This window comes from Metarhizium brunneum, chromosome 2 (genome assembly GCF_013426205.1).
Source record: "Metarhizium brunneum chromosome 2, complete sequence".
NCBI lineage: Eukaryota > Fungi > Ascomycota > Sordariomycetes > Hypocreales > Clavicipitaceae > Metarhizium > Metarhizium brunneum.
In genome coordinates, this window is record NC_089423.1 from 2,599,565 (window position 1) to 2,619,794 (window position 20,230).

A 20,230-nucleotide genomic window follows, 5' to 3' on the forward strand; every position below is an offset into this window, starting at 1 on the left:
AGCCAAGTTCTATTTAGTATTCAATTGATACCCCGTACATATACGCCAACCTAGCATGTTTCCGTATCCATAGGTTTAAATCAAAAGATGTCTCTGCTCCTAAACCCCCATGTATGCGCCATTCGTCATTTCATTAAGGATGTCCCTTGTAACCAGTTTTCCTTTCAAAAGCGCCCGTTCCCCAATCCTCGCCTTCTTTGGCGATGGACGGCGATTTTCCTTGCCTTCAAGGCTGAATACTCCCTTCTTCACTGTCTTCTTAGGGGACTTTGACTTTGGTGTCGGGCCAGCAGTCATGGGTGTGCTTAGTTCTTCAAAATAATGGCTCTCAAGGGCATCTGCTGGCAGATTATATATCCAATCCCGCCCTTCCATCAAAGAAATAAACTTGCTTAGCATGTTCTCCTTTCCACTGTGTTTCAAGGTATTCATGCTTCCTACAACCAGAAGCTTTGTCTTGGCTCGCGTAAACGCGACGTTAATTCTCCTCCAATCTTTAAGCAGGTCTCCAATGTTGCATGCTTCGTTGCTCCGTACAAGACTGAGTACGACAACCTCCTTGTCTCGTCCTTGGAATCGATCAGTGGTGTGCATCTCAACTCCTGCGTAGCCCTTCAGACGGTCTTTCAAAAGGAACAGCTGGGCTCGGTAATGAGTCATGACACCTACTTCGGACGCAGGTACTCCAACTGCGAGAAGGCTTTCTACCAATTGCGATACGAGTCGCACTTCTGTAGAGTTCACAATTCGCTTTCCTTGAGCCTCCTCTCTAACCAGAGGTCTTATTGTATCAGTGTTGACAAACCGAACTCGCGCCTCGCTTTCCAGGAGATCGTATAGCCAACAGCGAGACGGGCCAGGGCCAGTACAGAACGATCGTGGTGTTCCTGGATGTGTCAACGAGGATGCGCTGAAATGAACCTGGCCAAGAGCATTGATATTTGGAATATGAAGTCTCTTCCTTCGTAGTGATTCTGTCCCACATCGCAGCCTCCCGTTATAAATTAAGGTATTGCTAAGCGTCATAATATCCTCGCACATTCGATATTGGTGCTCAAGATTGACAACCGCCTCCGGGTGAGCATCTGAAAGTAGTTTGAACAAGCTTACGTCGAGACCACCTTCCCGTGCGTCTTCATTCCGCACAACCGGAGGTAGCTGATTGTGGTCACCAACGAGAACGAATGAGCGTGCCATTCGAATAGGTCCGGCGCAGATGGGGAGTGTAATCTGTGATGCTTCATCTACAATGCAGTAGTCGAACGAACGCTCTTGGAAAACCGGATGATTGATGCCTAAACAAGTAGTAGCAACGATGGGCGTGCCATGCCAAGCTTCTTTAATCTCGTCAAAGGTTTTCCTGGGCTGGCCAGCAAGATGAGCAAAATCTTGGACCTCAAGGTGAACTTTTGCCGGTGCCCCAAGACGCAGCACCGGAATCTTGTCGGTCTTAAGCTTTAACAAAATGTTGTCCACCGCCGTGTGGGTATGAGATGTAAGCAATACGGTCTTGCCTTGCGATACAAGTGCTCGAATAATGTGTGCGATTGTTGTCGTCTTGCCGGTGCCAGGCATACCAAGAACCAAGGAGTAGTCTTGTGTGCTCATGACTTTCTCAATGGCTCGCCTCTGGTCAACATTGAGATTTTCTCCGTCTGTAACAGTGTATTGTGTTGGGGCCGTCTTGAACCGAGGGGGAGCGAGATCAACAATTAAGCGTCGTATTTGAGTCGCTGCAGGCACGTCATTTGCCATCATTTGTACAAGATTGTTCCTTACAGTCGCCATGCCATTGCTGAACTCATCTTGATCAAGTCGATATCGTACAGGCGGGTGCTTGATGTTGGATTGTTCCTGGTCTGGGGACTTTCCTTGTGTCACATCCATGATACTGGAAAACACTTGATTATCAATTTCATCAAACCCAAGTTGACGGTTTCGGGCATTGTGCAGCCTTCGATCGACCGCAACACTTATCCGTTGCTTGCGAACTGAAGTAACGTATCCAATGGCCAATGCAAAATGGCCTTCTTCATCCGACACAACCACGGGCTCCCCGGTCATCAACTCTGATTCCAGGAAAGAAAAGCTAGGTTGATGGTTTCGTTTAACAAACGTGTAATGAAACCGGTTGATGCGCGGGTTAAGAGTGTCGACAGATGCGGATCCTTCTTCAATTATGACATCAGAAAAACATCTCGACTTTTTCTCACGCTCGGTGCTCGTCATTGTCCATAGCTCTCGCTTCGTCTTCTGGCTTTCCTTTTCTTCCATTGTGAGGAGATTTTCCCATTTCACAAAAAAATCCTGATGAGTTGGTGTTAGGTGTCTGACAAGCTCGTCAAACTTTTCATGCATGCCACTAGATTCACCATCGCCGTCGTCGGCAAGGCGATGATAAGTAAAACATGACGTTTTGGCGTAACACTTCCCGCACATATGCTTACTCTTCAGCATCGGCGGCAGCTGTACACTCCTCTCTCTGATGTAACACGCCAGTTGATTTCTTTGGAGAATCATGTGTCGCAGCTCGTGTTGGATTGCAGGAATGCGCAGAGTTTTCGACGTTTCCATGTAATAAAGAATACCATAGGCAATATCGATATCATAGCGGTCGGATAATAGGAGAGTATAAAGTGCAGTTTGGGCCATATGACTGCTGTTGGCATGCTTGCCAGTTTTGACCTCGAACGGCACTGTTAGGGTCCTTGTTTGTTCCCCATCTGACATAGCGACTTCAACAGTGGCATCTATGTTGCCTTTAAGTCCATACATAGGCGACCAGACATGCTCTTCGACATCGAGTAGCTTTGTGATCGCCATGTTTGCTTTCTTCCCATTCCGATCTTCCACGACCGCATCATCCTGTACCAGATTATTAGCACATCACTGAAACATGGAATGATACCAGCACGTGTTTGGTCCATACCTGTGGTTTTGGCGCGACAAAGGCCTTTGCCCAGTAACTCAACTCGGTCATTTTTGATAGGAGATGCTCTTTGGCGCTTGGTAACCCAACTTTAATCGTATACAAGTCTTCCACGTGATTTTCGGTGATTTTGTCAATTATGCAGCCAAGGAATGGCAAATCCCACTGGTTTGCCATTAGAGCCTCTTGAAATATCTCATGAAGCATTGTGCCATAGACAAGGGGGGGAGAAGCCTCGCTGGTAGCCTTAACACGATCTTGCAGTACCGCTCGACGCATGCAGCCGAACGAGTCCGCAACAACCGTGGATGAAATAAGTTGATCTGGGTGCAGTATCAAAAGGTTTTGTGCATCATCAATAATGCACTGGCCGCGAGCTGAAAAAGAGCCAATAACGTGGACGTAAGAATTGGTGTGTGCAGGTGTTTCGAACCAAGCACCCCGAAGATGTACCGTCCTGGTGACTTTCGAATTATCGGCTTGAATAATGAGAATCTGATTTGAAGTTAGCTAGAATCGTCGTTTGAAGAGCGGAGGTCAACAAGCCTTTTCTGGTCTAGTCACGCGATATTTATCAACGAAATCACCGTCTAGAACACCTGTCACTAAATATCGCTGGATTGTTTTTGCCTTTTGTTGTCTCTACCTTGATTTAGTAAATGGAGCACTGGGGTGGTTTCGCAATACTTTGACCTACACTTTTGGACGGCGGCTCTAGTTGTTGTATCGATTGAGTCGCGGCCAGTTCCACGGCATCGAAGTCGATATCCCCATCTAGGTCGTTACCAAATTCATCACCAGGACTCTCTTCAAGTTTCGCAGCCGGGAGGTTCTTGGAATGTCTCTTGGGCGTTGAAATTCCAAGAGCTTGTCGTGATTGCACAATGTTGTCACAAACGCTATCATCATCATCCATGTCGTTGAATTCCTCGACCAGGTCTATGACACTTTGGCTTTTCCCGTCATGGTTCCGTCGACCCGGCTGGCCTTGATCGATCTTGTCTGGTAGTGGAGTGTTAGTAGTGCCTGTGGCTTGCATGCTCGCTTCCAGTTCCACGAAAACATCGTCATCGAAATCATCACCATAGTCGGAAGATGAAGATGACGGCTCAGCTGATTTCTCCGCGCGTCGCGGCGTCTCCATTCTTTCCGGCGACCGCTTTCTCTTCTTTGGTGACGGCGATCTCATGAGCTGCTCCTGAGCCCGACTGGGGCCTGGCTCGTTAATGGTGCCCGTGACTGTGTCTAATAATGCTGTGACTAGAGACGATTTCGATGCTGCTTCCATCTCCCGCTGCTGACTACTGCTTTGACTTCCCGATTTAGATCTCTCTACTTTCCTTCTCTTTGGCCAATTTAAACCACAGCTTATTGCCCTCCGCAAGTTGGCGTCGCCTCGACGAGCAGACATGTCCTTCGATGGTTTTGGTGATGATGAAACCGTGAGCTGTGCCAGCGAAGGATTCATGGCTCCGTTAGGCGTGGTTATGTTTTCCGATCCATTCAGCGAATATCGATCCCACAGTTCCACGGTTGGATCAACGCGGGGTGATCGAAGAGCCGTTCTCAACTTGTCGACATTGACTGCTGGCAAACCCCCCTTGTCCGTAGCCGGCGATGATATAGGCGAGGAGCTTCGGGCACGTTTTCTGCCCTTCCGGTTCATCATCGGCGATAACGCTGCTGCATACAGCGTGTCTTGCTGGTTATTCCAAAGCAGCTTGTCGTTTGGGGAAGAAATATCGGCCTCATTCTCCGCTGGGGCTGCATTCGGCTCAAGCAAGTCTCTCCAGTTCAACCGAGTCACCGGTGTGGCAGCGTTTCCCACTACGCCAGCTCTTGCAACTGCGGCGTCCTGGGGCTTGGTGGGTGTACCACTGGCCTCACCCGGAGCGGAAGCTACAGACTCATCTTCGGCAGGTCTATATTGGAACCTGCTAAGTTTTTTCTTCGTAACATCGGAAACAGGTGGTAACGGTCTTGGTCTTTGTGCCTGTAAATTGGCAGGATGGCTGTGTGATCGTTGCCACGGACCGCGGTTCTACTCTCAAGTCAATCAACACGAGGCTCGGCCAGTAAAACACTGCAAAGCTGGTTAACGGGTGTCTCTTACCTTCGACAAGCCTATACTCTCAGAATATGACTTCTGAAGCGGCATCTTTGGCAATAACCATTCACAATGCTAGATCATTAGGCGCCTTTGCCTTTGCACAGCTCACCAAGACGAATCGGCCATGTGGGGATGTAATTCGGTGCAAACAAACTTGGCCCTCCAAGCCAAGGGATGATAGATCGATGGCCAGATGGAAGACGCGTCCTGCACTTTCCGACCGCGTCCAGCCCCGCCAAGCAACGCGACCCCTGTCGAGCCCGCATGGCAACCAGTGGCCCCATCACGTGCTGTTTCAATCTTATCGATAAAGCTCACCCCGGATACAGCCGCTTCTCGTGGAGTCGTGCGTCATTGTCGAACCGTCCTTCAGCTGCTCAATCAAATCGACATATCCGCCAGGTTTTCCTTGTTTGGCAATAGGCATCGGCTCTCACCAATTCTCGTCTCTTCATCATGGAGAGGCCAAACGACGGGGAGGTTCATCCGCCGCGCATGACGCGGGCAGAGTATACCCGCAATGTCCGGGCTGCTATTGAAGAACGACGGCACAAAGCCATGGTCAACCGGCAACACTACCAGCCTCAGATTCACGAACAAATCCAGAGGCTCTTCTCAGATTATGAGGCTCCATTCTACGCCAGAATGCGCGGTTTCGGCCGCACGCAAACCCTTGCGCTAGCCGAGTCTACCGTCTTGGGCCTGGCCGCCGGCACCGACAGGAACCTAAGTGATACTGAGACGCAGGCATTGACGGAGCATTTCCTCTCCAGCGTTCACAACATGCTGGCATGGAAATGGGTCATGACCGGTCTAGCAGGATACATGGCCTACCGCGGGCGGCAGACCATGCGGTTCCCCTTCTTCAAGCCCGTCATTACAGGCGGACGATTCAACCCCGCCACCGGCGGTCCCCAAGTCCGCATCATGTGGCACACTGCCCGGTTTGCAGCATACTACGGCACATTCTGGCTCATTGGAGAGCCAATCTTCCAGGGTGTCAACTTCCTGCGCCAGAGCTATTCCATGGACAAGGACCCAAGGCTCGCCTCGCTGCTGCGAGACGGAAAGAAACAGACTGGCGAGGTCCTCGGCGCCGTTCAGGACTCAAATAGCCAGCAATACGGAGATGCTTGGAGACCTGAATCACAACAAGAATACTCGTCACAAATCAATGACGGCTACCAGCGACCTTCTCAGCCGACACAAGCACAAGAGCAACAAACATGGGCCTCGTATCGCCGCCCCGAACCAGCGCAGCAGTCTCCACGGGGTTGGGACGCAGCAGACGACATTGACGATGCATCCCCCGTGGCACCGTCACCTAGATCACAGGCTGAAGGGGCTCAATCCTACGGCGGCTCCGCATGGGATCGTGTACGACAGCAGGCCCAGTACTCGCCACGACAGACCCGACGGGACCAAAAGTCATGGGAGGCGCCGCAAGGCGCCAACAGCGCATGGGCCAGCGATACTGATGCCAGTGCACAGTATCGTGGCCCCAGGGATGACTACTCGTACTCCAGCACAGACGAGGAAAAGTCAACGGCGAAGGTGCAGGCACAGAGAGAATTTGACGCGTTGGTGGAAAGAGAGCGGAGAGGTGCTGATCAAGAACGTGGTTCATGGGGGAAGTAGGTAGGTTCGGGAAAATAAAACAATGATAAATCGGAATAAGACGAGTAATCGATGCTGCAAATGCAATGTATTTTTAACAAAGCACACATCAGGTACAATCCAATATAAGACGCTCTTCATGTATGTCGCCATCTCAAATATCACGCCTAAGACCAATTTTAATATGACTACAAGCGGGAAATCATGAAAGAAAATATTGAGGCAGAAAATTGAAGCATATTCCATTCATCCTGATAGCTAAACAATGCAGAACCCCCAACGTGCGTATCCTGTATTCAACATTGTAACCCCTTAAGACTTAACATCCTCTTGGACTTCTATGGGCTCAACCTCATCATGGTCATTCTTTATGGTGGCTTCAAGAATACCCTCGCCAGCAGTATTCGACGCCAGAGTAATATCCTTCTTTCTCTCGTCTTTTGTATGCTTTTCTATATTCTCTTCTATATCCGGTCCTCCCGCAGATTCGTCATCTAGTAGCTTCAACTTCTCGGTTTTGGATATAGGTTCTGAATCAGCAACTTCCTTTGCAGACTCCAATTGCTCAGGGGCCCCCTTGGCCTCCTCTGGTTCCACAGCAGACATCCGGGCTGGCTTCAGAGCAGTTGACAGCTCCTCGGGCTTTGTGTCCTCCTTGGCAGGGCTATCGTCCTTGTTGCTAAACGAGAAGCCCCCATGCTCAGGATCGACAGACCACACTGTCTGTGTTATAGAAAATGAGAGCACTGGAGCAGCGGCCTTTGCTTCTGATGACGTTGCTGCGGCCGGGCTCTTGGCAGGCGCGCGACGCTGAGGGCCACGGGCACGTCCCTTTCGTGCATCTGACAAAGGTATCTTTTCCTTATCGTCGACGGCTTCCTCTTCCTTGGGAGGTTCCTCCTTCTTGACGCCCTGGGGCCCCAGCTGGAGTCGTTTGTTCAGATCACTCATGAACCCTGCCTGGAGGGCCGCAATCTTGCCACCAGCAGGACGATTGGGGACCGGTGGCTTGGTCTTCGATGAAATACCATCCTTGGACTCCCCGGGCGAGCTCTTAGCTGGTCGAGGAGGAATAGAAGGCTTAGGCTTATCTGAAACAGGGGGCCGGGCTTTGACAGCATCATCTCCGCTGTTCTGCCTTCCCTTGGGTCGATCAGGGACTGCGGGGCGCTCGGGTGATAGTTCGGCCTCCTTAACTGCTTTGGTTGGGATGTCTGGCTTGGTCTTCTCAACTGGCGAGGCATCAACTGGCGAGGCAGAAACCTCCGCTTGGTGAATGTGACTGTCGGGGGCATCTTCCCAAATATCTCTGCTAGGGAAACGTCTGCTCGAACCAGAGCTTGGACGCACCTCAGTCTGCAAGTGGGGCTGATGGGAAACCCAACTCGGCTTCGAGTCCTGCAAGGGCAAGAACGTGTTTCCACGCTTATTGGCTTCCTTCTCTGCCAATTCTTCTTGGTACAGAGCGAAAGCTTGCGCTGGCGTGATGGGCCGATCACCAGGCTGGGCGGATGAGCGGCGTCTCTCTGGTTCAGCCACGTCAGGCGTTGACACTTCAGCAGTGTAGTGGACACTGTTCGGCGCATCTTCCCAGATATCCTTGCTTGGAAAGTGTCGGCGATCACAATTCTCATCAACCGGCTCCTCCTTTTCGCCCGACTTCTCTTCCTTACCATCTTCCGGGAAGAGAGGATCGTACTCTTCTACATCTTCTAAGGGAGTGTGTTTGACCTCCTGTTGATGGGATTGATAGCGTTGTACCCGAGGGCGGCTTGGAGGACGGCTTGGAAGGTCTTCTCCATCAAACGAGCTACCACGGCGTTCCAGATGAGGGCGGATGGCAGGTTGATGTACATGAGGGCTGGGGTCCTTGTTCAGCTCATCCGAAGCAAGGATAGGAGCGGTGTACTCTTCAGATTCTTCATCCACCTTGCCCTCTCCGTAGGAATAAAACTCGGGGTTCTTGCTATCATCTACATGGATAGCATTGTCCTCTTCGTTTGCTGCATGCTGGGAAGAAATAGGAGCATTCCCGTCTGCAAAAACTGTAGAGGCGGGTCGAGATGATGAGATGCGAGATGCATACTTCTCACTGGCCTCAAAAGCAACATCATCGGTGGGAGTGCCACGGAGCTCAACGGAGGCTATTTTGACGCGTCAATGAGTGATTTTAGTTTCTTTATGCAAAGCAATGCACATACCAGCTCTCGCGTGATGATTAGCCGTATCTCTCACGAGTTTATTCAAATCAGAACTGCTCATTGCAAAATCGTTATGGCGTTCGTGTCGAGGGGTGTGCTGCTCTCGCTCAAGGGCCTCGGGATGCTTCTGAAAATACGCTTTTTCAAGTTTGTCTTGTGGCACAACACCATGACCGTGGAGACCATAGCTGCCGGGGGGCAAAGCACGACCGCTGAGCTTTCGGCTGTGATGCTTTTTGGAAATTTCGGGGCCTGGAGAAGGTGCTTGAACATCTCCAAGATGCTTGTTCATAGGAACACGCTGGCCAATTTCAGGAATTCCACGGTCATCGTCTGTGTGGTTGCCTAGGTCGCTGTACGCCGAGATACTACTTTCAGGACGCTTTCTCGTGGACGCACGAGAAACAGCCCGGTCTTCGCCGTTGCTAGGCTGACCAATTCCAAAAGAAGCAGCTCTGTCTGAGTCGGTGCGTGTAACGGCCATGACCTGCTGCTTGGCGCTCTGAGCAGGAAGAGACGGCTTGGGCGCATGAAGCTGCAGGTCCTCGGCGACAGATCGAGTCTGTTCAGGCGAAGAGGGTCGTCTTTCCTCCTCCTCCAACTCAGCAGCTACAGCACTATACTCCATGCCCTCCTCGCCGACTGAGGGCATGCCGACACTGCTGGCCCGTTCAATAGGGTCTTCGGCCTGCTCTTTTTGCACATAATGCTTGCTCAATCGATTGTCAACAGGCTCGGAGGGGATGCCCGCTGTGAGCGGAGACTGTGCAAAGCGATCGCGGCCGGGTGAGATGGATCGATCGAGGCGCTTGTTGACGGGCCGGGGAGGCACTTGCGGCATGAGGTGAGTAGGAGCTTCTTTACCCGAAGACCTACTGGGTCGAGGCGGTACAACTGGCGTCTGCGCCATTGGTGCTGCTGACATTCTCCGTCTTGTGGGCGACAAAGGACAATGTGCCGAGGCGTATAGATAGAAAACAGGCTTGCCGATGGACAATCGAAAGGGGCCAATGAGGTGAGTTGGAGAAATATATTGACAGACTGCAAAAGTCTATAAAGGATACATGCCTGTTGACAAAGGGCAGATTAGTGATTTGAATAAGGGTTTGCGGTCAGGACTGTCAGTTGGGCGGTCGATGGGTAACTGATAAAGCACTCCGACTCCATTGTGACGCAAGATAAGCAAAACCCGCCAGGTACCAGAGGCGCCGCCCCAACAAAGAATGCCAAAGCTCAGACTCGGGGCCATCCATTGACTTTAAGATAGATAGATGCTGATACAGGTACGGGTCATGCTATCCAGGGCCGGGCAGAGAGCCAGCGACAAACGGGCCGCGATTGCCCGCAACATACAGAGCGCGAAGAAGCGGTGATGTAATGCAAGGTCTGCCAGCTCTCTGCCCAATGGCGAGCGACATGTTTGTGATCACTGATTAGGGTATGTGCTGGACCAGGGACGACGACTCACTCTGTATAAGCTGTGCAATGGATGCTTGAGGTTGGTACGAATACCGGACAAACAGTCGTCACTACAACATGCAGACGTTTGATCAACGAAGAAAGCTTTTGAATTGAGTCACAGAGGAAACGGGAAAAGGAGTTGTTGAAGACCTAGGACGAATTTAGCCCGAAGGCGTTGAGACTCGGGCGGCTGTGACGATTGATTGTACGTGTAAGCCAATGCATGCCAATCGCCAACTCGATTCCTGTACTAGGCTTTGTCGTCACCAGACCAGCAGCCGATCCACTCACCGTGCCAAGTATGCGCCCCTGCACGGTGCATTGAGGGGAGGGACCTGCGTCCAAACCAACCTTCCGGCCGTTGCATGACGCCGCAGATGCGGGAGGCTTGTCTGAGCACTTGGAGCGTTTCGACTGCTTTGAACCAGGGCTTCGGCATGACTTTCTCATAGGTCAGGCTTTTTTTGTGACGCTTCGCGTTCCGCATGTTACTATTCACGACGCTTCACGGCAGCCGACTCAGAAAACGGAGAGTCAATACATCTATCACGCTTGCAGGCTAACTCTAGAAGCATTTCCACATGCATGTTGAAGAATACCCCTGGCAACGGACATGGAGTACACAGTGCGCCTTCTCCACAACCAATCCCCACCACAAATCCACAGGTGCACCGTCGCAGCAGGGCCTGCACTTGAGCGCTGTGGCTGCAAGCGGTCGGTCGCTCCCTCGACCAAACAGTGCAAGGACAAGTCTGATGACCATCAGGATTTTACTGGCCTGGGACGTGCATTGCATGGCTAATAAAGACTAAGAGTGTCCGATCTGATTGAAACGCTGCATAATATGCCCCCTTTCTACATGGGTATAGGAGCCCGCAGCTGCAACTGCAAACTAAAAACATGGAAGGCCTTTAAAAGGGAATACGCTAGCTCCCTCCTAGTACTAAGTAAAGTACTTGAGTAGGTAAAGTACATGTGTAGGCTCCAGATGTCCGCGGAGACTCGACATGACACATGCCGATACGCGCCTATTCAACCAGACGTTTGGTTGGTTCTGTGAACCCCTTCTTGCTTCAGCACTCCGTGCGTCGTGCAACGCAACTGTTGAGTCTGGTGGCATCAGAGTCTCGTCGGCCCCATTCAGTGGGCACATAGTGATAAGAGTCAGTTCTATTGACTGCATGTGCGTAGCTAAGTCAGTACAAGGAACGCCATAGCGGACCTGCCCCCTCCTTCCCAGGCAATATTTGTGTTGGTCAAGGTACTTAGACCAGGGCAAGGGACTGGAGGCAGGCTGCGCCATCACAGCACTGAAGGCGAGGCGACTTCACTGCACCGTGTGGGTTCCCCATCGTGCTGCGGGGTATCAGACTGCACTAAACAGCCTTCGTCATATGCGCCAGGCAGGGTATTGGGCGGCATCTCGATCGAACAGGCAGAGATAAATGCATCACATCATAGCCCATGCTCCCTGCTTCGGAGTCGAGTACGATTCCGTACGCCCTTTGGCCCCGACAATGCAATTGCTCTCGGATTTCCAGATGCATCCAAGTAATTGGGTTCGACCAGACATTGGTAGGCATAAGTTACAGGCAAGCAACAGTCAGGATCGACGAAAGCCTTACTTTTTCACATTTCAGGATGGACATGTTCCTCGGTACAGAGTAAAGGGAGACGGACGCGCCACCAACGGTTTACTCGCCGTTGAACCAAAAAAAAAAAACCTTGGCTTCCGGCAAGCAAGTGTTTCCGACAAAGCTTGAATTCACATGACGGCGGCATTGGGTTGTTACGTCAATGGCCTTTGAACGTCCTCGATCCCGCCGCATCAACAATTGGACGGCGGGACGGCTTGGATAAGGAGGATCCACATGAGCTCTTCATTATCCAGCTCACAATGCGAAGCTGGTGCCTCTAACCTTTCAATTGCAACTGCTGCCCACCCGAGTAAGTGCCTGGCTGTCCAAAATCTTTATTGCACCTTGGTCAACAAGCGTTGGAGCCTGTTTTCGAAACACTCAGACTTCAGCTTATGGCGATTTTCCTCTATCATTCAATGAAGAACAAAGGCTGTGCTACCTAGCTATATAACCTTTGGGTAAATAAACAAATCTGCTGAGCTGCGAACTCGTCCGGCACCACGGCGTGGCTCATCAATAGCGTCCATAGGAAACCAACCAAGCTCGATTCGGCTGGCACAGAAACCGCCGACATTAAGCAAGCATACATCATCCCCGACGCCAAACAGTCCTGCTCGGTATCCAGCCCATCACATTCTGGGGTACCGGGCCAGGCATAATTCATATAATTAGGTCAATCCACCTCATCGTCCAAGCATCTCCTTCTTTGCATCTTCCCCAACTTCTCCGACACTTTCGTCGCCGAACACGACACTCTTATCTTTTCGCCTAGTCGCCTAGCAGACAGACGCATCATCCCATAAAAGGAAGCTGAATATGGCAAATCTTTATTTGTTTTAGACAATCATTTGCGCAACACCAGCTCCACCGAGGGTCTTGCTTCCAACAAAGGCCTGGCCCTTGATAGCAGCAAGAAGATAGCAGATACCAGTGAGCGTCAGGAAGACACCAGCAGCAATCAAGCTGCTGGGACCACCAAGATTGCTCAGGAATTGGAGGAAAGCCATGATTCCATAAGCGGCTGCTCGCATGTAGTTTGTTGAAATTTTGCGAACAAAGTCATCGAACTTTCCAGAGGTAGGGCAAATTCGCAGAAGCAAGGGGACTTCGATAAACAAGATCAGAAACGACGAGGCGCTGCAGAATCAGAATCAGCGTCTGCCTTCTCGGCATGGGGGACGGTGTCACTGTAATATTCAGCGCAGACTTACATGGCAATGGCAGCAAAGATGATCAAGACGACTTTAAAGGTAAAGATTGTTGAGATGCCGGTAGCTAAGCAGATGATCATAGACAATATGCCGAGCCTGTTCCAATCTTGTCAGATTCGCTCGATATGATCGTGGTGCCCTCGGCTATATAAACCTGAGCCGATGGCACACCTCTAGCCTATCGTGTTGCTTCGGTTGGAGTGATGGAAGGGGAACTTGGGGGGATATGGACTTATGGGCTTACCATTGTCCGTAGATGCCTGTGCCAATGTTAGTTGTTGCCTCGATAACTGGTGACTGTGCCGGGTCGCGTCGATGGACTTACTGAAGTTACGGGTCTGGAACTCTTCCTTGAGCGACATGTTGAGAGTCGTCGCAGAAGTTGCTAACAAGCTGTTTTGTTTTGGTTTGTTTCGTGCGAGGAGCGCGCAGCGCAGCACAGCAGTGTCGAGTCGTAAAGCGTGACTAGTCGCAAGAGGCTGTGTGAATCAACTTTGCACTCTTGCACGAGTGAGGATCGTAGGGCTTGGTCAAGGGTGATAACGTGGCTGGGAGAAGATGATGATGCAGGAATGCTGGTGGTCGTTGAAGTGATGATTAAGACTTCAGGACCTTTGTCGGGGCGCACGTAGCCTCTTCTCCAACGGCGGGCCCGTCAAAGAGGCTGGCGCAGCAGTCAAGTGTGGCAGCGTGCGGTGGTGGCTTGGCGACGAGAGAGTTAAGGCAGCACTGAAGACATGGAAGGAGCCAAGTCCCAATCAGCAAAGTGGCCAGTGGTCCTATGGGGTACCAGTAAAGTCCCGGTACGAAGCTTGAGCACCTTGCGAGTCTGGTGACGGACATATGTGCAGGGGCGAAACGGCCAGGCACCTGGGAGATTCAGGGTGCTGTCCTGAGGTGAGATGTACAGTGGGTGTACCTGGTGGTCCCTGCAAGGAGAACTGCAGAGCTTATGACGTGGTGGATCCGGTGCCCTGGATGAACCAGACAGGTCAATCAATGTCAACTGATCTGCAAAGGGACCGCAGAGAACCAAGCATTCGAAACCTGAAACGTCTCTTGGAAGTCGTTGTGAATGGCACGTTGAAAGAGCAGATAAAGTTTGCATTCGGAAAGGAATACGAGCGAAGTACTTCTACAGTGGGTTGTAGTTGGTCAAGGACCAGACTGGTCCGCTCGCTCGGTACAAACAAGTTGTGCTCTTGCTGGTGTGGCGTGACGTACAGAAGTTACGCGGCATGGGATGCGCTGGCCGTTGAGCCTCGTCAGCCCGCCCTGTCTCTGCGATACACATGCGTACTTGTACTCGTACCCTAGACAAACACAGACAGGCAGCAACGAAAGAACAGCTTCCACACATAGCAACCGATCCGTCAAAGATCAAAGACCATTTGTTTGTGTTCGGATGCGATTGCCGATAATCAAAATCAATCATGGGCCCCCAACCAAGTTTTAAAACAACGTACCCGGATAGCTTAAACAATCGCTTGGTTGACAAAGATCAACAGTCAAGTTTGTTCACGACTGGCCCAAGGCTGTATTGTCATTGAGCCGGTCACCGGTAAAGTGAACTATGGCCACATGTGCACAGGCTTTGGAACATTATACGCAATCTCATCGAGGTGGGAAAGGCCCGTCACGATATGAATCCGGACAGCCATCACATCTTCTATTGGGCATCTACGCATGCCAATAGCATTTCGTTTCTAAATCTAGAATTTTACGCCATGTCTTGTCTCCCAACAACGTTTTGCTCGGTCATTATCGGCCCCGATGTCGCCGCCAGAGCATCGGCCAGTGGGGATACACGCTGTTCCGCACTTCGTACCTGCCATTGGCCATTGATTCAAACCTCCGCGGTTCTGGCTCTGCTCAAGATCAAAACGTGCCGTGGTAATTCTTACATCACGGCCCCATAGCTGTTCAACGCCACCCCTCCATCTTGTTGAATTCCGAAGGACGCCCATTGTTTTTCCATTCTTGTCAATATTTAAGCTTATTTTCTCGTTGCTGGCTTAGTGCTTGATCCCCCTCCCTCTGTAGGCTCAGCCGTCTCTTGATTCTACCCCGCTTGTTCGCAACCAAAGACGGCGGGCCAATATGACATTAACCGTTCTTACAGACAGCCAGGTCAATGACATCCTTGAGAGCCTTACAATTGACGAGCTGGATGATTTTCGACATGTCTTGTCATCTGCTTTGCACGAGTTCTCTACCGGCACCGATGCTGGCGATGGCGATGTCTACCAACAACCCCACAGAATCACAACGCTTCACCCTGAGACCAAGGCCACCTCTCTATACATGCCATCTTGCGGACCGGAGGGTATGGGATGCAAGAGTAAGTGGATTCGCAATCCTAACCGGCCTCTAAGAACACCATGGCGTAGCCTGGTCACTAATGCTCCTGTAGTTGTCTCGTTGACTTCCTCAGCCGCCACTCAGGATCCCACAGTGAAGCCTATTAGTCCTACTGGAGTCGTCAACTTATTCCACCCTGATGGGAGTCCCATGGGCCTTGTCCATGCGAGCACTCTGACTGCCTTTCGCACCGCTCTTGGATCAGCCTGTCTCCTTACCCGCCGCAACCATGTCAAGACTCTCACCGTCTTTGGCAGTGGCAGTCAAGCTTATTGGCACGTTCGCCTGGCACTCCTCATGCGTGGAAGCACTATCAAACATGTACACATTATCAATCGAAGATTTTCCGACAGTGCTGGCCTGATCCTCAAGAAATTCACCATCATCCCCGCGGACATCAAGGAGCGGGAAGGATGGGCACACACGAAATTTAGTATTATAACACCAACCTTTCACGACTTTGAACGGCTCCAGAAGGAGCAGATCCGCAGCGCAGACGTTATTTATTGCTGCACTCCGTCGCGACAAGAACTGTTTGACGCATCTATCCTAACCTCACACGAAGGTCGCAAAAAGGGCCGACTTATCGTCGCTGTTGGAAGCTACACCCCTGAGATGAGAGAGCTTCCCGAGGGCCTTTTGCATCTTGTGACAAAGCCCCATGAGAAGCACCATCGTCACTTCCATAAGCACGCAGACGAGGGCGGCGTCATCGTGGTAGATACCCTCGAGGGGGTGTTGAAGGAAGCGGGCGAAATCATTTCTGCTAAAATCAGCCCCCATCAAATGGTCGAGTACGCACTCCCTGTATGCAAATACCGTCTTGAGAATGTATGACTGACTCGATTACAGACTTGGCGAACTCGTCATGCTTCACCGTCTCGCTATCGAGGAATCAGAGACAGATACTACTGGCAGTCAGACGCCGGCGTCTTCGGAATATGAAGTCCCCCTAGACGGTGACGACAAGACCCCTTCGATGTCATCAGTCTACAGCGATCCAGTACCCCGGCCAGCGAGCCCATCTAGTCCCAGCTTGTCCAACCATTCCCGCAAGCCAAGCTTCCCACTTCCTTTCCGAACTCGTTCCGGAGGCTCGGCTGATACGGAGAAGAAAAAGGAGGATAGCCTGGCCCGTTGGCTGAGAGATGGAACCGTAGTCTACAAGAGTGTGGGATTGGGGCTGATGGATCTGGTAGTTGGCATGCATGTGATCAAGGTGGCCAGCGAGAAGAAGATTGGTACGCAGATTGAAGGATTTTAGAGGCCAGTTCCATGTGAGGGTGTGTGTGCGTGCGAATGATGTATGAGGAACAATAATGATAGACTACAGACCAATTGCGTGACAGACGGACGAATCTACAGTTAGCGCTGGCATATCGAACGACATTGTTATGCGAGTCTTTAAAAAAACCACGCAATTTTCGTGAAATACGATATTCTATTCATACATGGCACTATAACAGTTTGTTATGCGCATTTCATCATGGGTGACTCGGTCTGTCTGTAGCCGAATTTCACACCATTGCCTAATCCCAATGTCCCGTAGGACTAAAGTGTATATATGCTCTCAAAATTCGATATCCCAAGTGAACAGATCCATTTTATATTTCAAGCCGTGTCAAGATAAAAAAAGATTTTCTTTTTTACTCGGCGACCCAGACGGCGGCCATGCCCATACCAGTGCCGACACACATGCTAGTGCTGCCGACCTTCTTGCCCGTTCGCTTCAGCTCGTAAAGGAGGGTAGAAACCTGGCGGGCACCGGTGCAGCCCAGAGGGTGGCCAAAAGCAATGGCACCGCCCTTGGGGTTGATCTTTTCGTGGGGGATCTGGAGCTCATTGGCGCACCAGAGGCACTGACTGGCAAAGGCCTCGTTGATCTCGTAGATGTCGACATCGTCCTTGGAGATGCCGGCGAGGTCGAGGGCCTTGGGGATGGCCTTCCAGGGACCCTGGCCCATGAGCAGCGGCTTGACGCCGACGACGGCTCCGGCGACGTACTTGCCGATGATGGTCTGGCCGAGCTTCTCGGCGGTGGATCGTTTCATGAGGAGGACGGCGGCGGCGCCGTCGGAGATCTGGGAGGCATTACCGGCGTGGATGCTGCCGTCGGCGGCGAAGGCAGGCTTGATCTTGGCGAGGGACTCGGCCGTGATGCCGTCGCGGACGCCGTCGTCGCGGGCGACGGTGATTTCCTTGGTCTCGCCGGACTTGGGGTCCTCGAACTTGACCTTGAGGGGAACGATCTCGTCGTTGAAGAGACCCTCCTTCTGGGCCTTGACGGCCTTCTGGTACGAGGAGGCGGCGAACTTGTCCTGGTCGGCACGAGCAATCTTGAGGTCCTTGGCCATGTCCTCGGACAGAACGCCCATGGGAACCTTGCAGTTGGCTGACTCCTCGTTGGCCTCCAAAGCCTCGGAGAATTCGCTGACGGCAGAGGGACTAAAAGCGTTGGATTGTCAACACGGGAACGAATTTCGGACATGAAACAAAGAGGCTAGGCCGGGTTCGGCGTGAAACCGTTTGAAGAGCTTACCCATAGTTCAGAGACATGCTCTCGACGCCGGCACCAATACCAACGTCAATCATGCCTGCCCTGATCTGGTTGGCAACGTCAATGCAGGCCTGAAGACCGGATGAGCACTGGCGGTTGAGGGTTCGGACGGCAGTGGTCTCGGGGAAGCCGGCCAACAAACTGGCGGCGCGCATCTCGGTAGCACCACCGCCGGGGGCGAGGACGGTTCCGACGGCGATATCCTCAACGAGGGCGGGGTTGATCTTTGATCGGTCGATGACGGCCTTGAAAACACCAGCCATGATGTCGGCGGCCTGGGTGTCCTTGAAGCCACCCTTGCCACCCTTGGTGAAGGCGCTTCGGCAAGCAGCAGTGACGACAACCTGCAAGACTATAGTCAGCTCCAAACGTCCCGCCCAGCTCCCCGCAAGGGAAAACGTAGTGTTGAGCATGACTTACATCGTCGGGGCGCTTCTCCAGGATTCTGTCGCGGCCGCCGGCGGTAGGGTTGCCAGAGATCTGGCCGCCGATCTGAGAAATTCTGTCAAGGGCTGTTGAGCACAACGAAGCTGTTAGAGTCTGTATTTTTTTCGAACCGCACAACCACGGCGAGGCTTGAAGCTGGTTTACTCACCACCCATTTTGGCTCTTGTGGATGTGAAGGAGGTATAGGAAGAAGAGGAGATGAAGGCGGGAATCAAGAGGTGAGAGGTGTGATGTGGGCGACGACGGGCTACGACGCTGCGATTTGCGGGAGGCGAAGCTATATATCCGTCCTTGGCAAGGTCAATCGGTTGACCTCGGCGAGAACGACGACATGGCGGTCGGTCGGCGCATCTCTGATGTCAGCTGGTTGCGCGACCGAGGCATATGTCAACGTGGGTCCTGGCCTCAGATCCAGAAGCCACATTTTTGTGTCCTTCCATGTCGCTTTCACATGTTCGAGTTGCCCCATGACATATGGAATCTGGCCAAAGAATTTCCGTTGCCGTGCCCGTCACGAGGGCCCCAGATTCCACATTAGAGCGTGCGCTCCGGTTGTGTAGTCGCTGACGGACATACTGCCGCTTCGAGAAGAAATTCCACTGAGGTCGACGTCCGATTGTTCCACGTGTTCCCTGATCCATCACAAGCAATTCTTTCTGCATTGTACAATTTCCTCCCGTCATGGCCGCGCCTTTGTTGTAAATTCTGTGACCCGTGAGTCCGTGACCGGGCTTGGGCAATGGCGACATGGTTCAATGTTGCCTTCAGTTATGATTCGCTATCACTCCAGTGGCACTGCTTGCTGGGCGGCATTGATTACTTGACCATGCCGGTGGCAATGAACGCCGAGAGCGCCTGGCCATTCGTGCACCTCCAGCCTACGCTTGAATACATGCACGTGCCAGGCGGAACTGCAGGCTGCCGATGTTCACATATATTGTCAATTTTTCCTAGATGCTTTCGATATATATAGTCAGTCCTGGCCGTCGTTTACCTGTCGTAATGCCTTGGCCAGACGACACACACGCTTCTTCAACTTCCTCATACCCAACCAACGCCTCATCACCGCTTCGTCGCCGCTCGCAATGCTCCTCAAACACCACCGTGATTTCACAGCTCCTACGTCCATGTGCATCCTACGCCTTGCTCTGCCTGGAACCACTCTCTACAGTTTTATCATCAGGTGAAAAGTTGAGACTGACGCTGTTGACACAGTGCCGCTCATCCGTCGGCGTTGCGAACCCCTCGCCCTTGAAAACATGACCAAGGTGACCACCGCAGTTGGAGCAGACAATTTCCGTCCTAGTCATGCCTAGAGCTCGATCCTCGTGCCTTGTAACTGCGCCAGGGATGCTATCAAAGTAGGCCGGCCATCCGCAGCCAGACTTGAATTTGTGATTGGCCTTGTAGAGGGGCTTGTGGCACCCAGCACAAGTGTAGACTCCCTCTTCCGGGTAATGCTTGTCGAACTTTCCGGATCCAGGAGGCTCAGTGCCCTTTTCTCGCAGGATGCGAAATTGCTCTGTGGGCTGATGTTAGTGGGAAACCCCGAATAGCTTTCTTTTGCTCTCACGCGCCGACATCAACGTACCTTTGTTGAGGACGGCCTGCCACTCGGTATCAGACCTTTGATCAGGATACGACATTTTGGTCGATTTTGAAGGAGATGATCCGAACAAGGCGCCCAAAAAGGGAA

General features: G+C 51.9%; 7 protein-coding genes across 7 annotated transcripts; 2 read left to right on the forward strand and 5 right to left on the reverse strand.

Moving 5' to 3' along the window:
• Positions 1–99: 99 nt before the first annotated feature.
• Positions 100–5,087, reverse strand: dna2 (DNA replication ATP-dependent helicase/nuclease dna2; the record flags this gene model as incomplete). Its single annotated transcript, XM_066130223.1, has 4 exons — positions 100–2,865; positions 2,930–3,424; positions 3,627–4,970; positions 5,043–5,087. The coding sequence occupies 4 exons, from the start codon at positions 5,085–5,087 to the stop codon at positions 100–102; spliced, it is 4,650 nt and encodes a 1,549-aa protein (XP_065986438.1).
• Positions 5,088–5,495: 408 nt separating this feature from the next.
• Positions 5,496–6,677, forward strand: G6M90_00g037480 (uncharacterized protein; the record flags this gene model as incomplete). Its single annotated transcript, XM_014691623.1, has 1 exon — positions 5,496–6,677. The coding sequence occupies one exon, from the start codon at positions 5,496–5,498 to the stop codon at positions 6,675–6,677; it is 1,182 nt and encodes a 393-aa protein (XP_014547109.1).
• Positions 6,678–6,968: 291 nt separating this feature from the next.
• Positions 6,969–9,767, reverse strand: G6M90_00g037490 (uncharacterized protein; the record flags this gene model as incomplete). Its single annotated transcript, XM_014691624.1, has 2 exons — positions 6,969–8,800; positions 8,858–9,767. 2 exons carry the CDS (start codon positions 9,765–9,767, stop codon positions 6,969–6,971), a joined length of 2,742 nt encoding a protein of 913 aa, XP_014547110.1.
• Positions 9,768–12,794: 3,027 nt separating this feature from the next.
• TVP18 (Golgi apparatus membrane protein TVP18) lies at positions 12,795–13,531 on the reverse strand (the record flags this gene model as incomplete). The annotated part of the gene is made up of 4 exons (XM_014691625.1): positions 12,795–13,095; positions 13,170–13,265; positions 13,414–13,429; positions 13,495–13,531. The coding sequence occupies 4 exons, from the start codon at positions 13,529–13,531 to the stop codon at positions 12,795–12,797; spliced, it is 450 nt and encodes a 149-aa protein (XP_014547111.1).
• Positions 13,532–15,269: 1,738 nt separating this feature from the next.
• Positions 15,270–16,794, forward strand: G6M90_00g037510 (uncharacterized protein; the record flags this gene model as incomplete). The annotated part of the gene is made up of 3 exons (XM_014691626.1): positions 15,270–15,510; positions 15,583–16,324; positions 16,383–16,794. The coding sequence occupies 3 exons, from the start codon at positions 15,270–15,272 to the stop codon at positions 16,792–16,794; spliced, it is 1,395 nt and encodes a 464-aa protein (XP_014547112.1).
• Positions 16,795–17,176: 382 nt separating this feature from the next.
• POT1_1 (3-ketoacyl-CoA thiolase, peroxisomal) lies at positions 17,177–18,689 on the reverse strand (the record flags this gene model as incomplete). The annotated part of the gene is made up of 4 exons (XM_066130224.1): positions 17,177–17,975; positions 18,070–18,431; positions 18,508–18,599; positions 18,683–18,689. 4 exons carry the CDS (start codon positions 18,687–18,689, stop codon positions 17,177–17,179), a joined length of 1,260 nt encoding a protein of 419 aa, XP_065986235.1.
• Positions 18,690–19,670: 981 nt separating this feature from the next.
• Positions 19,671–20,180, reverse strand: G6M90_00g037530 (uncharacterized protein; the record flags this gene model as incomplete). The annotated part of the gene is made up of 2 exons (XM_014691628.1): positions 19,671–20,056; positions 20,126–20,180. The coding sequence occupies 2 exons, from the start codon at positions 20,178–20,180 to the stop codon at positions 19,671–19,673; spliced, it is 441 nt and encodes a 146-aa protein (XP_014547114.1).
• Between the last annotated feature and the right edge of the window lie 50 nt (positions 20,181–20,230).